The sequence below is a fragment of the Scyliorhinus torazame genome, chromosome 1 (genome assembly GCF_047496885.1).
Source record: "Scyliorhinus torazame isolate Kashiwa2021f chromosome 1, sScyTor2.1, whole genome shotgun sequence".
Taxonomy (NCBI): Eukaryota; Metazoa; Chordata; class Chondrichthyes; order Carcharhiniformes; family Scyliorhinidae; genus Scyliorhinus; species Scyliorhinus torazame.
Genome location: NC_092707.1, coordinates 246,679,105 through 246,698,505, shown reverse-complemented (window position 1 = coordinate 246,698,505; position 19,401 = coordinate 246,679,105). Strand labels below are relative to the sequence as shown.

Sequence of the window (19,401 nt, the reverse complement as noted above, 5' to 3'; positions counted from 1 at the left end):
AGGTCCGTTTCCAACCTCCATGTGGTGCTTTGGTAACGGCTCGTCTCCAACCTCACATCCATGTAATGTGGAGCGTGGTCGGAGATGACTATCGCGGAGTATTCTTCTCTTACTATTTCTGGAAGCACCGATTTCCACACTGCAAAGAGGTCGATACGGGTCTATACCTTGTGTGTCCTGGTGAGGAGAACAAAAATTCCTTCTCAGCTGGGTGCAGGAACCGCCATGGGTCCATTGCCCCATCTGCTCCATGAACATTCCCAGTTCCCTAGCCATGCCTGTCTTTCTCACCATTCTGGGGTTTGATTGGTCCATCAATGGGTCCTGTAAGCAGTTAAAGTTCCCCCAACCCACCATGATAGAGTCGGTGTGTTTTGATGTCGGGGGTTTCCGCCATGGTTTTCTTTATGAAATCCCTGTCATCCCAGTTGGGAGCATAGATGTTTACCAGGACCACCGGTGCCCCGCCCAGGACATCGCTGATCATGACGTACCGTCCCCCTTGGTCTGTCATCGTCTTTGTTGCCGTAAACACCGTCTCCGGGACTTCTGATGGCGGCCATGGTGTGAGTGGTTGTACATTTGGTGGCTCCCTCTCGTGGCGTTTTTTCGGACCTTTTCCCCGGTTAACAGGTGGATGTGAGGAAGCAAAAAGGTGCAGGAGAGTTAGCAGCAGAGATTGACCCACTGGTGTATGGAGCTGAGGGCCAGAAGCGGTCGCAAAAGAGGGGAACAGACTGCAAAGGTTGGTGTGGTGCCTGTGACGCACATGGAGATGGCGGAGTGTCAGGGAGCGACCCTGCCGGCTCAGTGGTTAACAGAGCAGCTGCTGGAGCGGGCAGCATGGTGGCGTAGTGGTTAGCACTGCTGCCTCACGGCGCTGAGGTCCCAGGTTCGATCCCGGCTCTGGGTCACTGTCCATGTGGAGTTTGCACATTCTCCCCGTGTTTGCGTGGGTTTCGCCCCCACAACCCAAAAGATGTGCAGGGTAGGTGGATTGGCCATGCTAAATTGCCCCTTAATTGGAAAAAATGAATTGGGTACTCTAAATTTATAAGAAAGAAAAAAGACAGAGCAACTGGTGGGCTTCCTCAATGAGAAGTTCACCCAGCAATACTAGGAGAATCTGGAGGACCTGGCCCAGGCTGTGGATTCCATTAAGGTGGTGACTGACCGCGTGGAGACGAGGCTGGAGGCTCAGGGTCAGGTGATCCAGAACATGGAGGAGGTGGCGGGAGAACACGAGGAGCAGCTCGCCTTGATGGCAGCGGAGATGGGGCTAATGCGGGATCAGCAGAGGCGGCTCCAGGGGCAAGTCAAAGACCTGGAGAACCGGTCAGGCAGGCAGAATATTAGGATTGTGGGCCTGCCGGAGGGGAGTGAAGGAGCCGACACTGACGCGTTTGTGGGGAGGATACTGGAGGAGCTGCTGGGAGAGGGAGCATTCGCACAAGCTCGAGGTGGATCGAGCGCATAGGGCGCTAATGAGGATGGTGGTGCATTTGCATTGTTTCCTAGACAAGGAGCGGGTCATGAGGAGGGCCAGGCAGACTAGGTGCTGGACCTGGGAGGGCAGTGAACTTCAAGTGTACCAGGACCTGGGTGCAGAGCAGATAAAGAGGAGAGCAAGTTTCAACAAGTCCAAGGCAGCCCTCTACAAGAAGGGGGTGACATTTGGGATGTTGTACCCGGCACGTCTGTGGGTGACTTACGAAGGCCGGGAGCTATACTTTGGGACGTCGGAGGAGGCGATAGGATTTATCAGAGACAATGGACTGCAGGAGAAGGTGCACTTTGAACTTTGGTGGAGATGCTTTGGCACTGTGTTTGTAATTTGTGTTTGGGGCCATTGTTCGGCTTCAGGCTTGTTTTTGTTCTTTGTTGGAAGATGGGGGGTTGATCTTTTCAATTGGGCGAGGGCTGCCAGGCTAGCTGGGCGGGCTAGTTCACAGAAGCGCAGTGGGAGGTGAGCAGAAGGTTAGTGGGGGGATGGGGATAGGGGTTGTTGTTTGGGGGACTGAGTGGGGGAGGGGGGTCATACTGCTGACAGGGGAAGGGCTTTTAAAAAGTAATGGGAAGGGGATCGATGATGGTGGGTGCCCAAGGGCGGGCCTGAGGCTGGCTCAAGAGGGACTAGGGTTGATCGGGTGGGGCGGGGGGTAGTAGTAGTAGGCTACCCCTGACCAGGCTGATCAGTGGAACGTGCAAGGGTTGAATGGGCCAGTCAAGAGGGCCTGTGTGTTTGCACATTTAAAAAGAATAAAGGCGGATTTGGCCATGCTACAGGAGACGCGCCTGAAGGTGGGGGGGCCACACTAGATTGAGGAAGGGACGGGTTGGGCAAGTATTTCATTCGGGATTGGACTCTAAAACGAAGGGGGTGGTAATTTTGATCAATAAGCGGGTGGCATTTGAAATGGGAAGTAGACTCTGAGGGAAAGTATGTTCTGGTGAGCGGGAAACTGGAGGAGATGTCGGTGGTGTCAGTGAACATCTATGCCGCAAACTGGGATGATGTTGAATTTATGAGGCGGGTGCTGGGGAAGATTCCAAGGCTGGATGTGGGACTGTTGGCGGACAAAGAGGTGAGTGAGCGGTGAGGAAGGCCATCCGGGATATGTGGAGATTAATCACATGGGGGAAGTTTCGGCAGGTACGGTATGGGAGGCACTAAAGGCAGTGGTATGGGGGGAGTTTATATTGATTCGGGCACATAGGGAGAAGGCGGAGCGGGTGGAGATAGAAAGGTTAGTGGAGGAAATCCTGCATGTGGACAGGAGATATGCGGAGGCCCGGAGGCGGGGCTGCTAAAGGAATGTCAGAGGCTGCAAATGGAATTTGGTTTATTATCCACGGGTAAGGCGGTAGGGCAGTTGCGAAGAGTGAGAGGGGTGGTATACGAGTATGGGGAGAAGGCGAGCAGGATGCTAGCGCATCAGTTGAGGGAGCAGGAGGCAGCGAGGGAGATTGGGAACGTGAAGGACACAGGTGGGAATATGGTCTTGGACCCGGCGGGGGTGAACGGGGTGTTTAGGGACTGATGCACAATCAATAACCTCAGAAACGAGATTGGAGACAAATGAAGGCTTTAATACGCTAGATGTTTCCCCCAGCAGCGCAGGTACAGAAGGAAGTTGCTGGGGCAGCACGGGCTCTTATACCCCGCTTTGCAAGGCGGAGATAACATGCAAGCTTATCCAATGGAACAAGTACATTCTCCACCAATGGTATTCCGGCATTACTAGGTACCGTAATCCTCCTAACACAGACTACCACAGGGACTTCGATAGTAAGCTATATGAGTCGGAATTCCCAGCCGGGGAGGAGGGGATGAGGCGGTTTCTGGAAAGATTGGAGTTCCCGAAGGTGGATGAGGAGTTGATAGAGAGCCTGGGGGCCCCAATTGGGCTGGTAGAAGTAGTGGAGGGGCTGGAAGTGATGCAGTCGGGTAAGAGCGGGTACCCGGTGGAATTCTACAAGAAGTTCTTGGGGATATTGGGACCGCTGTTGGTAAGGGCTTTCAATGAGGCAAAGGAGCTGGGAATATTCCCCCTCGATGTTTTTTTAAAAAAGAGTACCCAATTATTTTTTTCCCAATTCAGGGCCAATTTAGCGTGGCCAAACCTGCACATCTTTGGGTTGTGGAGGTGAAACCCACACAGACACGGGGAGAATGTGCAAACTCCACATGGACAGTGACCCAGGGCCGGGATTCAAACCCGTCTCCTCAGTGCCATAGTCCCAGTGCTAACCACTTAGCCAAGTGCCTCCCCGATTTCCCTCATTCTAAAGTGAGATAATGATCCAGAACAATGTGGGTCATGTAGACCTATTTCCCTGTTAAATGTAGATGCCAAACTATTCGCGAAGATCTTGGTCTCGAGGATCAAGGACTGTGTGCCAGGCGTAATAGGGGAGCAGCAGACGGGGTTTGTAAAGGGGAGGCATTTGGCGGCCAACATCAGGAGGTTACTTAATCTGTTCATGATGCCTCCAGAGGGAAGCGAGGTGGTGGTGGCAATGGACACAGAGAAGGCCTTTGATCGAGTGGAGTGGGAATATCTATAGGAGGTCCTGGGGCAGTTTGGGTTTGGGCAGGGATTTAGGGACTGGGTCCGGTTGTTAGCAGGCACCGGTAGCGAGTGTGTGGACGGACCGGATGAGATCAGATTATTTTAGGTTACACCGGGGGACAAGGCAGGGGTGCCCACTTTCCCCGCTGCTGTTTGCCCTGGCTATAGAGCCGTTGGCAATGGCACTGAGAACATCAGGGGTCTGGCAGGGAATAGTGCAGGGATGGGGGGCGGGAGGTGGAGCACAGGGTCTCACTATATACGGATGAATTACTTCTATATATTTCAGTCCCGCTGGGGGGGATTGAGGGATTATGGGAATATTAGAGGAATTCAGTCAGTTTCCGGATACAAATTGAATATGGGTAAGAGTGAGATCTTTGCGATTCAGGTGAGGGGACAGGAGAGGAGTTTGGGTGAGATGCCGTTCAAGGTGGTGGGAAGGAGCTTTCGATATCTGGGTATCCAGGTGGCGCGGGAATGAGAGCAGCTGCATAAACTGAATTTGGGGCGGCTGGTAGAACAGATGAGGGAGGACTTCCGGAGGTGGGATGCGCTCCCGTTGTCATTGGCGGGGCGGGTTCAGACAGTAAAAGTGACGGTCCTCCCGAGGTTTTTGTTAGTCTTCCAGAGCCTTCCAATTTTTATCCCTAAGGCGTTCTTTAAAAAAGTAAACACGTGCTCTCAGGATTTGTTTGGGTGAAGAAGGTGCTGCTGGGGGAGTAGGGGGGGGGGAGGGGTGGTCCTGCGGCTGGCTCTTCTGGATTTTATAAATTATTATTGGGCGGTGAATATTGCGGTGGTCTGGAGGTGGGGGAGGGGTCGGTGTGGGAGCGGGTGGAGGCGGCCTCATGTAAAAACATGTGTTTGGGGGCACCGTTAACGGCACCTCTGCCATTCTCGCTGGCCAGGTACTCCACAAGCCCGGTAGTAGTGGCAGTCCTGAGGGTGTGGGGCCAGTGGAGGCAGCACAGGGGGTTAGAGGGGGGGTCGGTATGGGCACCGATATGTGATAACTGCAAGTTCGCTCCGGGGGGGGCTGGATGGGGGATTTTGGTGGTGGCAGCGGGCGGGGATCGAGAGATTTGGAGATCTCTTTATTGATGAGGATTTCCCTAGCCTGGAGGAGCTGGAGGAGGAATTTGATTTGCCAGGCGGGAATGGGTTCCGGTATCTACAAGTGAGGGATTTTGTGCGGAGGCAGGTTTCGGCCTTCCCACACCTGCCGCCCCAGGGGTTACAGGATAAGCTGGTGTCGTGAGCAGGAGTGGGGGGGGGGGGGGGGGGGAAGGTTTCAGAGATCTACAAGGAACTGATGGAGTGGGAGGGAGCCCCGATAGGGGAAGTGAAGAGAAAGTGGGAAGAGGAGCTGGGTGGGGAGTTGGAGGCTGGATTATGAGAGGAGGCCCTGAGGAGAGTTAATGCATCCTCGTCGTGGGGCAGGCTCAACCTTATACAAGTCAAGGTGGTCCCCATGGCGCACATGACTGTGGCCTGGATGAGCAGGTTCTTTGAGGGGGTGGAGGATAGGCGTGGGCGCTGTGCGGGTGGGGGGTCCTGTGAACCATGTCCATATGTTTTGGGCATGCCCGAGGCTGAGGAGGCAGGGGTTTGCTGACGCCATGTCAGAAGTGTGAAAGCTGAGGGTGGTGCTGAGTCCAGAGGTGGCGATCTTTGGTGTGTCGAACGATCCGGGAGCCCAGGGGGTGAGAGAGGCCGAAGTCCTGGCCTTTGCCTCCCCGGTGGCCCGGAGATGGATCTTACTCGGCTGGAGGGACTCAGAACCCCCAAAGTTGGGGGTATGGGTCAGTGACATGGCAGGGTTTCTCAGACTCGGGAAAATTAAAATTGACCTTAATGGGATCGCTGCAGGGGTTTTCCCGGAGGTGGCAGCCGTTCATCGACTTCTTCGAGAAAAACCAGGCTGTCAGCAAGGGGGAGAGGGAGGCCGGGGGGTGGGGGGGGCGGTATGGTGAGTAAGGGCAGGAGAACCAGTGGAAGGGGCGGGGCTGGGGAAGGTGGTACTGTTTGTGAAAACCATGTTGGCTGGGGTTTGTCACTGGGGGGGGGGGGGGCGGTGTTGGTTATATTGTTTTGATCTTATTGAAACCTGATGTTTAAAATTGGTAAAATTATAAATGCCACATTAAAATATTTTCGGAAAAGTAACACTGTCCTCTGGCTTATCAAAATAGCTACCCCCACCCTCCCCTTCCCCCCCCAGCCCTCATCCCGTAGCAGGAATGGTCGGTCTGTCCCACCCAGCCCTTTCTTACCCGCAGTCAGTCCTTCTTCCTCAGGTGGGTCTCTTGGAGGAAGGCTATGTCGGCTTTCAAATTTCTCCAATGGGCAAAGACGCTGGACCTTTTCACTGGGCCATTAAGTCCCCTAACGTTTCAGGTGATAATCCTGGTGGAGGAATTTTGTCGTATCCCCACCCCCTTTCCTGCGCGATCAACCATACTTACCTGGTGGACGCACCCTGCACTCTGGGGTTTCTCTTTGTTAAGGGGCCATCCAAATTGGCCGCAATCGCCTTTCTTGCCATGAGGACGGCCCCCTGCACTTTGTGGTTTCCCTTTTTTCAGGGGGCACTCAACATGGCCGAAAACTATGTGTACACCACGTGGGTGCACCCCTGCACTCCAGGGTTTCCCTATGTCCCGGGACCCTTGTAGCGCACAATGACTTACGTGAGACGAGAAGCGATGAAGTCTATCTAGGCTTTATTAAGCGAGACTTGTCCCCAGCAGCTCAGCAACAGAATGAGGCTGCGGGGAGAAGCTCGAGCTCTTATACTCTGCCTTCAGGGCGGAGCCAGAAGTCAGCAGATCCAACCAGGACCCGGGGCCTGTCAGCCAATAGCCTCTCGGCTTCAGAGGTACCACATTACCCCTAATACATACCACCACATTCACCCCTTGTTAAAAAGGAAACCGGCGGGGTGGTGGTTCGCATGGTGGTAGGGGTTTACAAGGCTGGTCCTGGAACAAATTTCGGACTGTGTTAATACAGCTTTAGCCCTACACTGGGCTATGTACAAGTTTGTGAGAACTATTTACAATACGGGCAAAAAAAATTTTTTTTTTGTTACAACAACATTCTTGCTTTTTCTTGGTGTCACGCGGATTCCACGAGTCGAGCGGGCGGTCTGGTTTTCCTTGTCGATCGCCTCAGCCCCGGTGGTGGTGCAGGTGCTTGCTCGGGCGTTGTCGTCTCCGGGAGCGTTTCGCTGTTTGTTCCTGTTTTACTCCTGGGCGGGCACGGGAGGAGGACCGATCCTCCCGGGAAGGGGGCGGTCGCGGGGTGCGCCGGTGGCTGGGAGGGGGTGATCGGTGTCGGGGGTGTGTGTGTGTTGCCGGCGGGCGCCAGGTCCCGCAGGGAGACCGTGTCCTGTCGGCCGTCGGGGTATGCCACATTGGCGTACTGCGGGTTCGCGTGGAGAAGGTGGACCCTCTCGACCAACGGGTCCGATTTGTGCGCCCGCACATGTTTCCGGAGCAAGATGGGTCCTGGGGCCGCCAGCCAGGTCGGCAGCGACGTTCCGGAGGAGGACTTCCTGGGGAAGACAAGGAGGCGCTCATGCGGCGTTTGGTTAGTGGTGGTACACAGCAGCGACCGGATGGAGTGGAGAGCGTCCGGGAGGACCTCCTGCCACCGGGAAACTGGGAGATCCCTGGACCGTAGGGCCAGTAGGAATGTCTTCCAGACCGTGCCGTTCTCCCTCTCTACTTGCCCGTTCCTCCGGGGGTTGTAGTCGTCCTGCTCGAGGCTATGCCCTTGCTGAGCAGGAACTGGCGCAGCTCGTCGCTCATGAAGGAGGACCCCCTGTCGCTATGGATATACGCGGGGAAACCGAACAGTGTGAATATGGTGTCAAGGGCTTTAATGACTGTGGCCGCTGTCATGTCGGGGCAGGGGATGGCGAAGGGGAAACGGGAGTACACGTCTACCACGTTCAGGAAGTATGCGTTGCGGTCGGTGGAGGGGAGGGGCCCTTTGAAATCCAAACTGAGGCGTTCAAAGGGGCGGGAAGCCTTGATCAGGTGCGCTCTATCCGGCCTGAAAAAGTGCGGTTTGCACTCTGCGCAGATGTGGCAGTTCCTAGTGACTGTACGGACCTCCTCCACAGAGTAGGGGAGGTTGCGGGACTTTATAAAATGGTAGAATCGGGTGACCCCCGGGTGGCAGAGGTCTTCGTGGAGGGCTTGGAGGCGGTCTATTTGTGCGTTGGCATCGGACGGCTCGTTCAGCTTTCCGGGACGATACAAGATCTCATAGTTAAAGGTGGAGAGCTCGATCCTCCACCTTAAGATCTTGTCATTCTTAATTTTGCCCCGCTGTGCATTATCGAACATAAAGGCTACCGACCGTTGGTCGGTGAGGAGAGTGAATCTCCTGCCGGCCAGCTAATGCCTCCAATGTCGCACAGCTTCCACTGTGGCTTGGGCTTCCTTTTCCACTGAGGAGTGGCGGATTTTTGAGGCGTGGAGGGTCCGGGAGAAAAAGGCCACGGGTCTGCCCACTTGGTTAAGGGTGGCCGCCAGAGCTACACCGGATGCGTCGCTCTCGACCTGGAAGGGAGGGACTCGTCGATGGCGCGCATCGTGGCCTTTGCGATATCCGCTTTGATGCGGCTGAAGGCCTGGCGAGCCTCTGTCGACAGGGGGAAGGTAGTGGACTGTATTAGCGGCGGGCCTTGTCTGCGTACTGGGGGACCCACTGGGCGTAATATGAAAAGAAGCCCAGGCAACGTTTCAGGGCTTTGGAGCAGTGGGGGAGGGGAAATTCCATAAGGGGGCGCATGCGTTCGGGGTCGGGGCCTATTACTCCATTGCGCACTACGTATCCCAGGATGGCCAAGCGGTTTGTGCTAAAAACACATTTTTCCTCGTTATATGTGAGGTTCAGGGCGTTTGCGGTCTGAAGGAACTTTTGGAGGTTGGCGTCGAGGTCCTGCTGATCGTGGCCGCAGATGGTTACGTTGTCGAGGTACGGGAACGTGGCCTGCAACCCGTGCTAGTCAACCATTCGGTCCATCTCCCGCTGGAAGACCGAGACCCCGTTCGTGACGCCAAATGGGACCCTTAGGAAGTGGTATAGCCGCCCGTCTGCCTCGAAGGTGGTGTACTTGCGGTCACCTGGGCGGATGGGGAGCTGGTGGTAGGCGGACTTGAGGTCCACGGTGGAAAAGACCTTATACTGAGCAATCCGATTGACCATGTCGGATATGCGGGGGAGAGGGTACGCATCTAGCTGCGTGTACCTGTTGATGGTCTGACTATAGTCTACGACCATCCTTTGCTTCTCCCCGGTCTTTACGACTACCACCTGGGCTCTCCAGGGACTATTGCTGGCCTGGATTATGCCTTCCTTCAGCAACCGCTGAACTTCAGACCGGATAAATGTCCGGTCCTGGGCGCTGTACCGTCTGCTCCTAGTGGCGACGGGTTTGCAATCCGGGGTGAGGTTTGCAAACAAGGACGGCGGTTCAGCCTTGAGGGTTGCGAGGCCGCAGATAGTGAGTGGGGGTATTGGGCCGCCGAATTGGAATGTTAGGCTCTGAAGGTTACACTGGAAGTCTAATCCCAGTAATGTGGGCACGCAGAGTTGGGGCAGGATGTAGAGCCTGTCGTTCTTGAACTCCCTCCCTTGCACCGTTAGGTTTGTGATGCAGAACCCTTTGATCTCCACTGAGTGGGATCCTGCAGCTAGGGAAATCTTTTGCGTGCTTGGATGGATGGTCAGAAAACAGCGTCTTACCGTGTCTGGGTGAATAAAACTTTCAGTGCTCCCGGAGTCGATCAGGCATGGCGTCTCGTATCCATTGACCAGCACCGTTGTTGTCGTCGTCTGGAGCGTCCGGGGCCGCGATTGATCCAGTGTCACCGAAGCCAGTCGTGGTAGTAGTGTCGCGGCGTCTTCTTCGGACCCCGTGGAGCCGTCGATGCTGGGGTCCTTTGTTGTCAACCAAGATGGTGGTGCCATGAATCGCACGCGGCCGGGGGTGGACAAAATGGCCGCCCTGATGGGTCGCACGTGGTCGGGGGTGGACAAAATGGCCGCCCCATGAATCGCACGTGGCTGGGGGGGTCACAAGATGGTGGCGCCCATCCTCCCCTCGTGGTACCTGGGACCCAAAATGGCGGCGCCCGCGGGTCGCACATGGGGGGGCGGTTGGGGGGTGTTTGGGATGCGCTGTCCTCGTTCTTCTCCGGGGATTGCGGCGACCCCCCGGGACCGGCACACTGCCGCGTAATGGCCCTTTTTGCCGCAGCTTTTAGAAGTAGCTGCGCGGGTCGGGCAGCGCTGCCGGGGGTGTTTCGCCTGTCCGCAAAAATAGCAGCGGGCCCCCCCGGGATGGTCTGGCGCTTTAACCACGCAAGCTTGCGGGGGGGGGGCTGCCGGGGAGTTGGTCGCGACGGGGGTCCGCGGAGCCCGAGGGGCTGCCGCGCAGTCGGGGCCGTAGGCGCGGGCGTTTTGGGAGGCCACATCAAGGGAGGCCGCAAGGGCCCGTGCCTCTGAGAGTCCTAGCGACTCTCTTTCTAAAAGTCTTTGACGAATTTGGGGAGAGTTCATACCTGCCACGAATGCGGCACGAATTAGCAGGTCCCTGTGTTCGATCGCGTTCACCGGCGTGCAGTTGCAGCCTCGTCCCAAAATCAGCAGCGCGCCGTAGAATTCCTCGAGCGATTCTCCGGGAATTTGCCGTCTCGTCGCGAGTTGGTGGCGCGCGTAGACCTGGTTTACGGGCCGAACATAGATGCCCTTCAGCAATGCGAGCGCCGTCGGGAAATCCTCTGCGTCTTCTATTAGTGAGTAAATTTCCGGGCTTACCCTCGAATGCAGGACCTGCATTTTCTGCTCTTCCGTGATCCGGCCGGGGGCCGTTCGGAGGTTGCCTTCGAAGCATGCTTGCCAGTGTTTGAATACGGCCGCCGAGTTCGCTGCATGGGGGCTGATCCGCAGGCACTCCGGGGCGATCCGGAGCTCCATAGTCTTTTAAGCTCACTTAATAAATTGTAGCGCACAATGACTTACACGAGACAAGAAGCGATGAAGTCTATCTAGATTCAACCAGGACCCGGGGCCTGTCAGCCAATAGCCTCTCGGCTTCACAGGTACCACATGACCCCTAATACATACCACCACAACCCTCCAAAGTGGCTGCTTGTTCCTTCAGCTCAAAACTTATCTGCTGAAGCCAATCTAAAACTCTTCCCTTCCTTCTCATCGTGTTTCCTCCTCTGTTCCCGCCAGACACTCCCTCCCCAGTGGGCGGTGCGCCGCCCCACCTCCCCTCCGTTCTTTCATGCTTCCTAGCACTAGCTTTTGCTGCTGGTGTGGTGGCCCACCCTCCCGGGGCTGATCTTACCCCTTCCCTGTGCTCGATCAATAGCTGTTCCCTCTGTCTCCTCTTCACCCTCTCCTGCGCTCCGCTGCCCTCGCCCTTTCCTGTGAGCTGGTGCTTTTCCTCAAAGTGAGGCAGTACTGTCCCGCGCAAACATTGTTTATGTCCATCACTTTTCTTTCTTCTTTCTTTCACTGCATCTTCCTCAACGCTGCTTTGTCTGCCCCTTGTCCAGGCCATTTGTCCACACAAACACATCTGCCTCTGCCGGGGTGTTAAAATAAAGTTCCTTGTTTTGGAATGCGACCCAGAGCCTGGCTGGGAATAGCATCCCAAATGTTATTGCAAATTCAATTTAACAAAGTTAGGTCCTACCTCTACGTGATGGAAACTTAGGTGGCTCAACATCTACCGCTGTAAAATTGAGGTTTGGAAGCATGGAATGGAGCTGGGCTCCATGACTTTTATTTCCCGATTCTCCCCCTTTCCCGCCCCATCACGGAGGTATAATTTCAAGGCTATAGTTTGCAACAGTCAAAAGCTTTGAATTTTGCCATGCAGAACTATCCCGTTCACTTGATGTGAATAAGATTTCAGACATTAGCTGGAAATAGAGTGTCTGGATTGATTAACTTCTAGCCCTCAGGATGGTAAAAGTTTTTTTAAAAATCTATGAGAGTTAATATATCTGACAAGATAATCCCTTTTGGAAAGAATTAGATAAATTAGTGGTTTACAAGGAATAGCAGCAAAAATAATAATTTGATTGCACTTGTAGATGCAAGGAAATTTGCAGCTGCAAAAACATCGAAATTGTATTTTGACTGGACTCTAATTTTCAGTGTTTAATCATGTAATCAGATAGAAGTCATTATTGCAGTTCTTCCCAAAAAATCTTATTCAGTTTAAATAAAATAGGCACACTTCCATCGGATCTTATTGTGCTGCAATCCTTTCTAATTTAACAAATTATATGGTGTTAAAATTTGCCAACATGACATTTTAATTGATATATATTAACAATGAGATGTCAAAACCAAAAGTGAATAAAGATGACTGTTTAATGCTGTTTGTATCATTGATTGGTCGAATGCAGATTGCCCATATTATTCCTAAAGTAGTAAATTCTTGTTATCATCTAAGGTGGTAACAAACGACAGGCCTAAGGGAGGAAAAGCTTATGGTCGATAGTAAGTCAACTCACTTTGTTCTTGCATACCTTTAGTGAGTAGCTCAAATCAGTGTCTATAAGCACCCTGCTCAAAGGTCCTCCAATTCAAATACAAAATCCCAATTGTCTAGTCTTTGGCCCTCCATTCACGATAACATTTCTGTTGCTACTGATTTTCTCAGCTGCACCCTTTCTTTTTTTTTAAATTTAGAGTACCCAATTCATTTTTTCCAATTAAGGGGCAATTTAGCATGGCCAATCCACCTATCCTGCACATCTTTGGGTTGTGGGGGCGAAACCCACGCAAACACGGGGAGAATGTGCAAACTCCACATGGACAGTGACCCAGAGCCGGGATCGAACCTGGGACCTGGGCGCCATGAGGCTGCAGGGCTAACCCACTGCGCCACCGTGCTGCCCTCAGCTGCACCCTTACCTTTACCTTTGATACCCTAGTCCCCAATAAACTCTCACCATGGCTATTTCTCCAACACAGCCCTAGCCTGTGCTCCCCAAGTCCAAAGGACACAGACTTGAAAAGATGTAGCAGGCCACCCTGGGATGCAAAGATAACATCTGGTTTAACTACAAATGATCTTCTTAAACCACTGTCTTGTCCACATTCACGTCCACAAGTAAGTGTGTGGATCTCATGGACTCCTTTGTCATTAACACGGTTAGCATTGTTGCCCCACAGGGACCCGGTTCAATTCCGGCCTTCAGTGACTGTGCGGAGTTTGCACTTTCACTCTGTGTCTGCGTGGGTTTCCTCCGGGTGCTCCAGTTTCCTCCCACAGTCCAAAGATGTACAAGTTAGGTGGATTGGCCATGCTAAATTTCCCCTTAATATCCAAGAAAAAACAGTTAGGTCGGTTACGTGGATCGGGCGGGGGTCTGGGCCTAGGTCGGGTGATTTTTCCAAGGGTCGGTGCAGACTCAGTAGGCAGAATGGTTCCCTGCACTGTAGGGATTCTATAACATTGAGACCATCCAATCAGCTGCCTCTGCTGTGTCCCTTGCTTTCACTGGCCCAAACTTCCTCTAAAGTTACCCCGACTCTGAACTAATCTTTCTTTCCTTTCTTTCGCATCTCCCCTTGTTCCTTCTCTGAGCTCAGCTTGTCCCCAAGGTCCACCTCCTTCTCCCTTAACCCTATTAAACTGCTGAAGTATTCACAATAATCTTCAGCCAGAAGTGCCGAGTGGATGATCCATCTTGGCCTCTTCCAGAGGTCCCCAGCATCACAGTCTTCAGCTAATACGATTTACTCCACGTGATATCAAGAAATGGCTGAAGGCACAGGTACTGCAACGGCAATGGGCCCTGACACTTTCTGGCAATAGTACTGAAGATTTGTGCTCCATAACTTGCTGCACCCATAACCAAGCTATTCCAGTACAGCTACAACACTGGCATCTACTTGACAGTGTGGAAATTAGCCAAGTGTGTCCTGAACACAAGGTACAGGACAAACCCAACCCAGCCAATTACTATCAGTCTACTCTCCATCAGCAAAGCGATGGAAAGAGTCATCAACAGTGTTATCAAGCGGCACTTATTCAGCAACAGCCTGCTCACGGATGCTCAGTTTGGGTGCCCCCAGGGTCACTCAGCTCCTGACCTCATTACAGCTTTGGATCAAACGTGGACAAAAGTGCTGAATGCCAGAGGGAGGTGAGAGTGACTGTCATGAAGGCAGCATTTGATAGAGTGTTGCATCAAGGAGCCCTTGCAAAGCTAGAGTCAATGGGAATCGTGTGTGAGGGTGGGGGGGGGGGGGGGGGGGGGGGTTCTCTCCGCTGGTTGGAGTCATACCTGGCACAAAGGAAGATGGTTGTGGTGGTTGGAGGTCAATCATCTCAGCTGCAGTACATCACTGCAGAATAGTCCCTCAGGGTTCCTCAGGGTAGTGCCCTAGGCCCAACAATCTTCAGCTGTTTCATCAATGACCTCCCTTCCATCATAAGGTCAGAAATGGGGATGTTGGGCAGCACGGTGACACAGTGGATAGCACAGCTGCCTCACGGCACCGGCGTCAAGGACCCAGGTTCGATCCCGGCTCTGGGTCACAGTCAGTGTGGAGTTTGCACATTCTCCCCGAGTTTGCGTGCGTTTCACCCCCACAACCCAAAGATGGGCAGGCTAGGTGGATTGGTCTTGCTAAATTGCCCTTTAATTGGAAAAAATGAATTGGGGACTCTAAATTTTTTTTTTTTTAAAAGAAGTGGGGATGTTTGCCGATGATTGCATAATGTTCAGGACCATTTGGGACTCCTGAGATAATGAAGCAGTACACGGCGCTGAGGTTCCAGGTTCAATCCCGGCTCTGGCTCACTGTCCGTGTGGAGTTTGCACATTCTCCCCATGTTTGCGTGGGTTTCGTCCCCACAACCCAAAGATGTGCAGGGTAGGTGGATTGACCACGCTAAATTGCCCCTTAATTGGAAAAAATTAATTGGGTACTCTAAAAAAAAATTTTAAATAATGAAGCAGCTCATGCCCAAAGCATCAAGATCTGCACAATATCCAGTCTTGGGCTGGCCACATGGCAAACCACACAAGTGCCGGGCAATGACCATCGCCTACAAGAGAGGATCTAACCATCGTCTCTTGACATTCAATGGCAGACGTTGCCATATCTGAATCCCCCACAATCAACATCCTGGGGGTTATCATTGATCAGAAACTAAACTGGACTAGCTCTATTAACACTGTGGCTACCATACCAGGTGAAAGGCTAGGAATCCTACGACGAGTAACTCATCTCCTAACCCTCCAAAAGCCTGTCCACCATCTACAGGACTCCACTAGCCTGGATGAGTGCAGCTCCAACACTCGAGAAGCTCTATTCCATCCAGGACAAAACAGCCCGCTTGAGTGCTGTCCCTTCCAAAACATTCAATCCCTCCACTGCCGATGAACAGTGGTAGCCGTGTGTACCATCTACAAGATGCACCGCAGAAACTCGGCAAAGCTCCTTAGGCAGCACCTTCCAAACCCACTACCGTCTGTAAGGACAAGGGCAGCAGATACCTGGGAACCCAACAACCTGGAAGTTCTAGTCACTCACAATCCTGATGTGGAAATATATTGTCGTTCCTTCACTGTTGCTCTGTAAAAGTTCTAGAACTCCCTCCCTGACAGCAATGTGGGTGTATCTACACCTCCGGGACTGCAGTGGTTCAAGAAGTCAACTCACCGCCACCTTCGGAAGGGCCACTAGGGTTGGACAATAAATTCTCCCCTAACCAGCGACGCCCACATCCCATAAATGAATTATTAAAAGCCACCCAGCTTTCTGTCCTGGTCCCCATGTTAGTTGATATTGTTCAATCTCTCTTCAAGTGTTGGCCCTTTCTCCTTTTAAGTATTCCATTATCAGCCCTCTTTAAAAAAAACAATCCTGGATCCCACGGTTCTTACAAACTACTGCTCCATCTCCAACCTCCCTTTCCTCTCCAAACTCTTGAACATTTTGTGGCCTCTCAATTCGTGCCCATCTTTCCTGGAACTTTATGTTTGAATTCCTCCAATCTGATTTATGCTCCTGCTACAGTACCAAAATGACTCTTGGCAAAGTCACAAATGGCATCCTGTATGACTGTGACAAAGGTAAGCTATCTTTTCTCTTTCTTGACCAGTATGGTTGACTACACCGCCTTTTTCCAACACCTGTCCACGATTGTTCAACTGGGTGGGACTGCTCTTGCCTGGTTCCATTCTTATTTATCAAATCGTTACCAGAGTATCACTTCCAATGACTACTTTCCCACTCCCATACAGTTATTTCTGTGTTCCCCAAGTAATTATTTTTAGCCCCGTCCCATTTCTCAGTTACATGCTGTCCCCTGATGTCATTAGCACGGTATTGGCTTTGCCATATATGATGATGACACTCAGCTGTACCTCATCAGCAACCCTCTTGACGCCTCGGTTAAATTATGGGTGGCACGGTAGCTCAGTGGTTAACACTGTTGCTTCACAGTCCCAGGTTTGATTCCGGCTTGGGTCACTGTCTGTGCGGAGTCTGCGCGTTCTCCCCGTGTCTGCGTGGGTTTCCTCCGGGTGCTCCAATTTCCTCCCACAAGTCCCGAAAGACAAGCTTTTTGGGTGAATTGGACATTCTGATTTCTCCCTCAGTGTACCGAGGCGCTGGAGTGTGGCAACTAGGAGATTTTCGCAGTAACTTCATTGCAGTGTTAATGTAAGCCTACTTATGACACTAATAAAGATTATTATTATCATACCTGACAACCAGTACTGGATATACTGAAAATTCTTCAATTAAATTTTGGAAAAAATGGAGCCATTGTCTTTGCTCCACGCTTTAAACTCTGCTCTCAAGCAACCAACTCCATCCCTCTCCCTGGAAACTGTCTGCGACAGGACTATTTGCCACTTGGATATCAAATTTGACTCCAGGTTGGGCTCCCAACCACTTATCCATGCTAGCACCAAGTCAGGCCATTTCCACTCTATAATTCACCCAACCTCTCTCCTGCCTTAGCTCGTTGCTGCTCAAATCCTCATTCATGCCTTTGTTACCTCGACTTGTCTATCCTTGCTTATGTCCTTACTCGCATCATATCCCATTCACTCACCATCCCTGTGCTCGCTGACTTATATTGGCTCCCAATCAACAATGCCTTGATTCTAAAATTATACTCCTCCTTTTCAAATCGGTCAATGACCACACCCTTCCCCACCTCTGTATTCTCACCAGCCCCACATTCCTCCGAGATATCTGCGCTCATCTAATTCTGACCTCTTGAGCTTCCTGATTTTAATTGTTGCAACACTGGTGGAAATGCCTCCAGCTGTCTAGACCCTAACCTCTGGAATACCATCCATACAGCTCTCCTCCCTGTCTTGCTTTCCTCCTTTAAGATGTTCTTTAAAACCTGGCTCTTTGGCCAGCTTTGATCATATAGTCTAATCTTCCCTAATGTTTCTTGGTTTTGAGCGGCACATTGGTTAGCACTGCTGCCTCACGGCGTCAAGGACCCAGGTTCAATCCCAGTCCCCGGGTTACTGTCTGTGTGGAGTTTGCACATTCTCCCCTTGTCTATGTGGGTCTCACCCCCACAACCCAAAGATGTGCAGGGTAGGTGGACTGGCCATGCTAAATTGCCCCCTAATTGGTGGTGTTGGTGTGGTGGGGGGGGGGGGATTTCTTTTTAAATCAACAATAAAAAATGTTGCTTGTTTTATATTTTGTTTAAAATGCTCTTCTGAAATGTCTTGATTTTTTAATTACATTAAAGACATGATATAATTATAAATGGTGCTAGAGCGAGGCTGAGCTGGTCTACTGAATGGGGAATGAAAATCAGAAAGAAGGCCTGGCTGATTGCTGCCTTAGTCCACCTAGTGACAGGTGAAATGGTATCAGTCTGGGAACAGAAAGCCTGCATTCTTGGCAATAGAATCAGGGGTCTGGGCCACTTTGAAATATTTTTTATTGAACAATTATATAAGCTCCCATGATGGCTTTGTGGGTATTGGTATTTCACAGGAAACCACTAAACTATAAAAGTCAGAAGACCCAAGATCTGTGCTTGTGTTTTCAATGTAGTCCCTAAACATCCACTCCCTGGACTTGCTAACGTACTGTGGCTATAGTATGTGCTGTACACATGTTGAACTGCAGCAACTTGCTACTATTTCTTTGACAATATCTCCTAAACCCACAGTACCTACAATCTAGGATGACGAAGGAAGCAGGTACATAAGAATGTCATCAGCTCAAAGTTGTCCTTTGTCACAGGCCATCTTGATTTGACATATATTACTGTTCCTTTATGGTTGCTGTCAGAATCCATACCTAACCGCATTATAGGGGTACCTTTACACAAACTGCAATACTTCAAGAAGGTCCATCATTATCACCTTGGGAAACAAGCGATGCACAATAAATGCCAGCTTTTCCAGAAGCACCACCCCCAGAATAAACTTTTAAAATCCTGTTGAAAAGTACACATGTGGCTATCGGGAGATGATAATTGAACTTCTCAACAACAGTAACAACCCAGTAACCTGCTAACACTCGCTGCTTAGATTTGTGCATGAAGAATGGTCAATAATGTGGGCTGTTGGGATCTGTGAAATCTTAACCTAGTAGGTGTTGGCACTTCTAAGAGAACAAAAATGTGGTAATGAGCAAGGAAGGGCTGGAAAATTGTATTAAAATCCTTCTCTCTGTGTAGGTGGCAGGATTATAATGGCATGTCGGGATATGGAGAAATGTGAAACAGCAGCTCGAGAAATTAGAAGTGAAACTCTGAGTCATCATGGGCACCTTAACCTTGCATCACTTAAATCGATTCGAGAGTTTGCCAAAAAAGTAACTGAAGGTAAAACATTGATTACTTCCATCAGCCATTTGAGACTAGTTTGTACTGAATTATAGCAGGTCACTTATTTTCTAACCTGGTTGATTTCATTTGCTATTTTTGAATTTTAGTGGAAAAGGGTTGCTTTTATCCATTCAACACAATTGCAAAATAACTGATGTAAAACTAAATTTGAGAAAACAATTTATATAATTTCTGGAAAAATCGCACAATCTTACAGCACAAAAGGAGACTTTTTGAATCAATGTACATGAAAGAGCTATCCAATTAGCCCAAGCTACTTATTCTTTCCCCATAACCTTGCAATTTTCCTCCACAGAGCATTCTTTTTGAAAGTTACTGTTGAACCTGCTTCTGCCACTCTTTCAGGCAGTGCAGTCCAGATCATAGTTCCTGCTCCTTGGATCTGTTTCCTTTGGTTAGTGATCCTTCTGTAAGTTGAAGCAATTTTCT

At 51.3% G+C, this 19,401-nt stretch overlaps 1 protein-coding gene across 3 annotated transcripts in view; it reads left to right on the top strand.

Annotated features, from left to right (window-relative positions):
* Positions 1–19,401, top strand: part of LOC140420229 (retinol dehydrogenase 13-like) — a 213,744-nt gene that overhangs the window by 129,466 nt on the left and 64,877 nt on the right. For 2 of the 3 annotated variants that reach the window (XM_072504269.1, XM_072504264.1), the window contains exon 3: positions 18,802–18,948. The exons of the other annotated variant lie outside the window; for it this stretch is intronic. In XM_072504269.1, the coding sequence (XP_072360370.1) occupies positions 18,802–18,948 (147 nt within the window). The remainder of the gene's footprint in view (positions 1–18,801; positions 18,949–19,401) is intronic. 3 annotated transcript variants of the gene reach the window in all.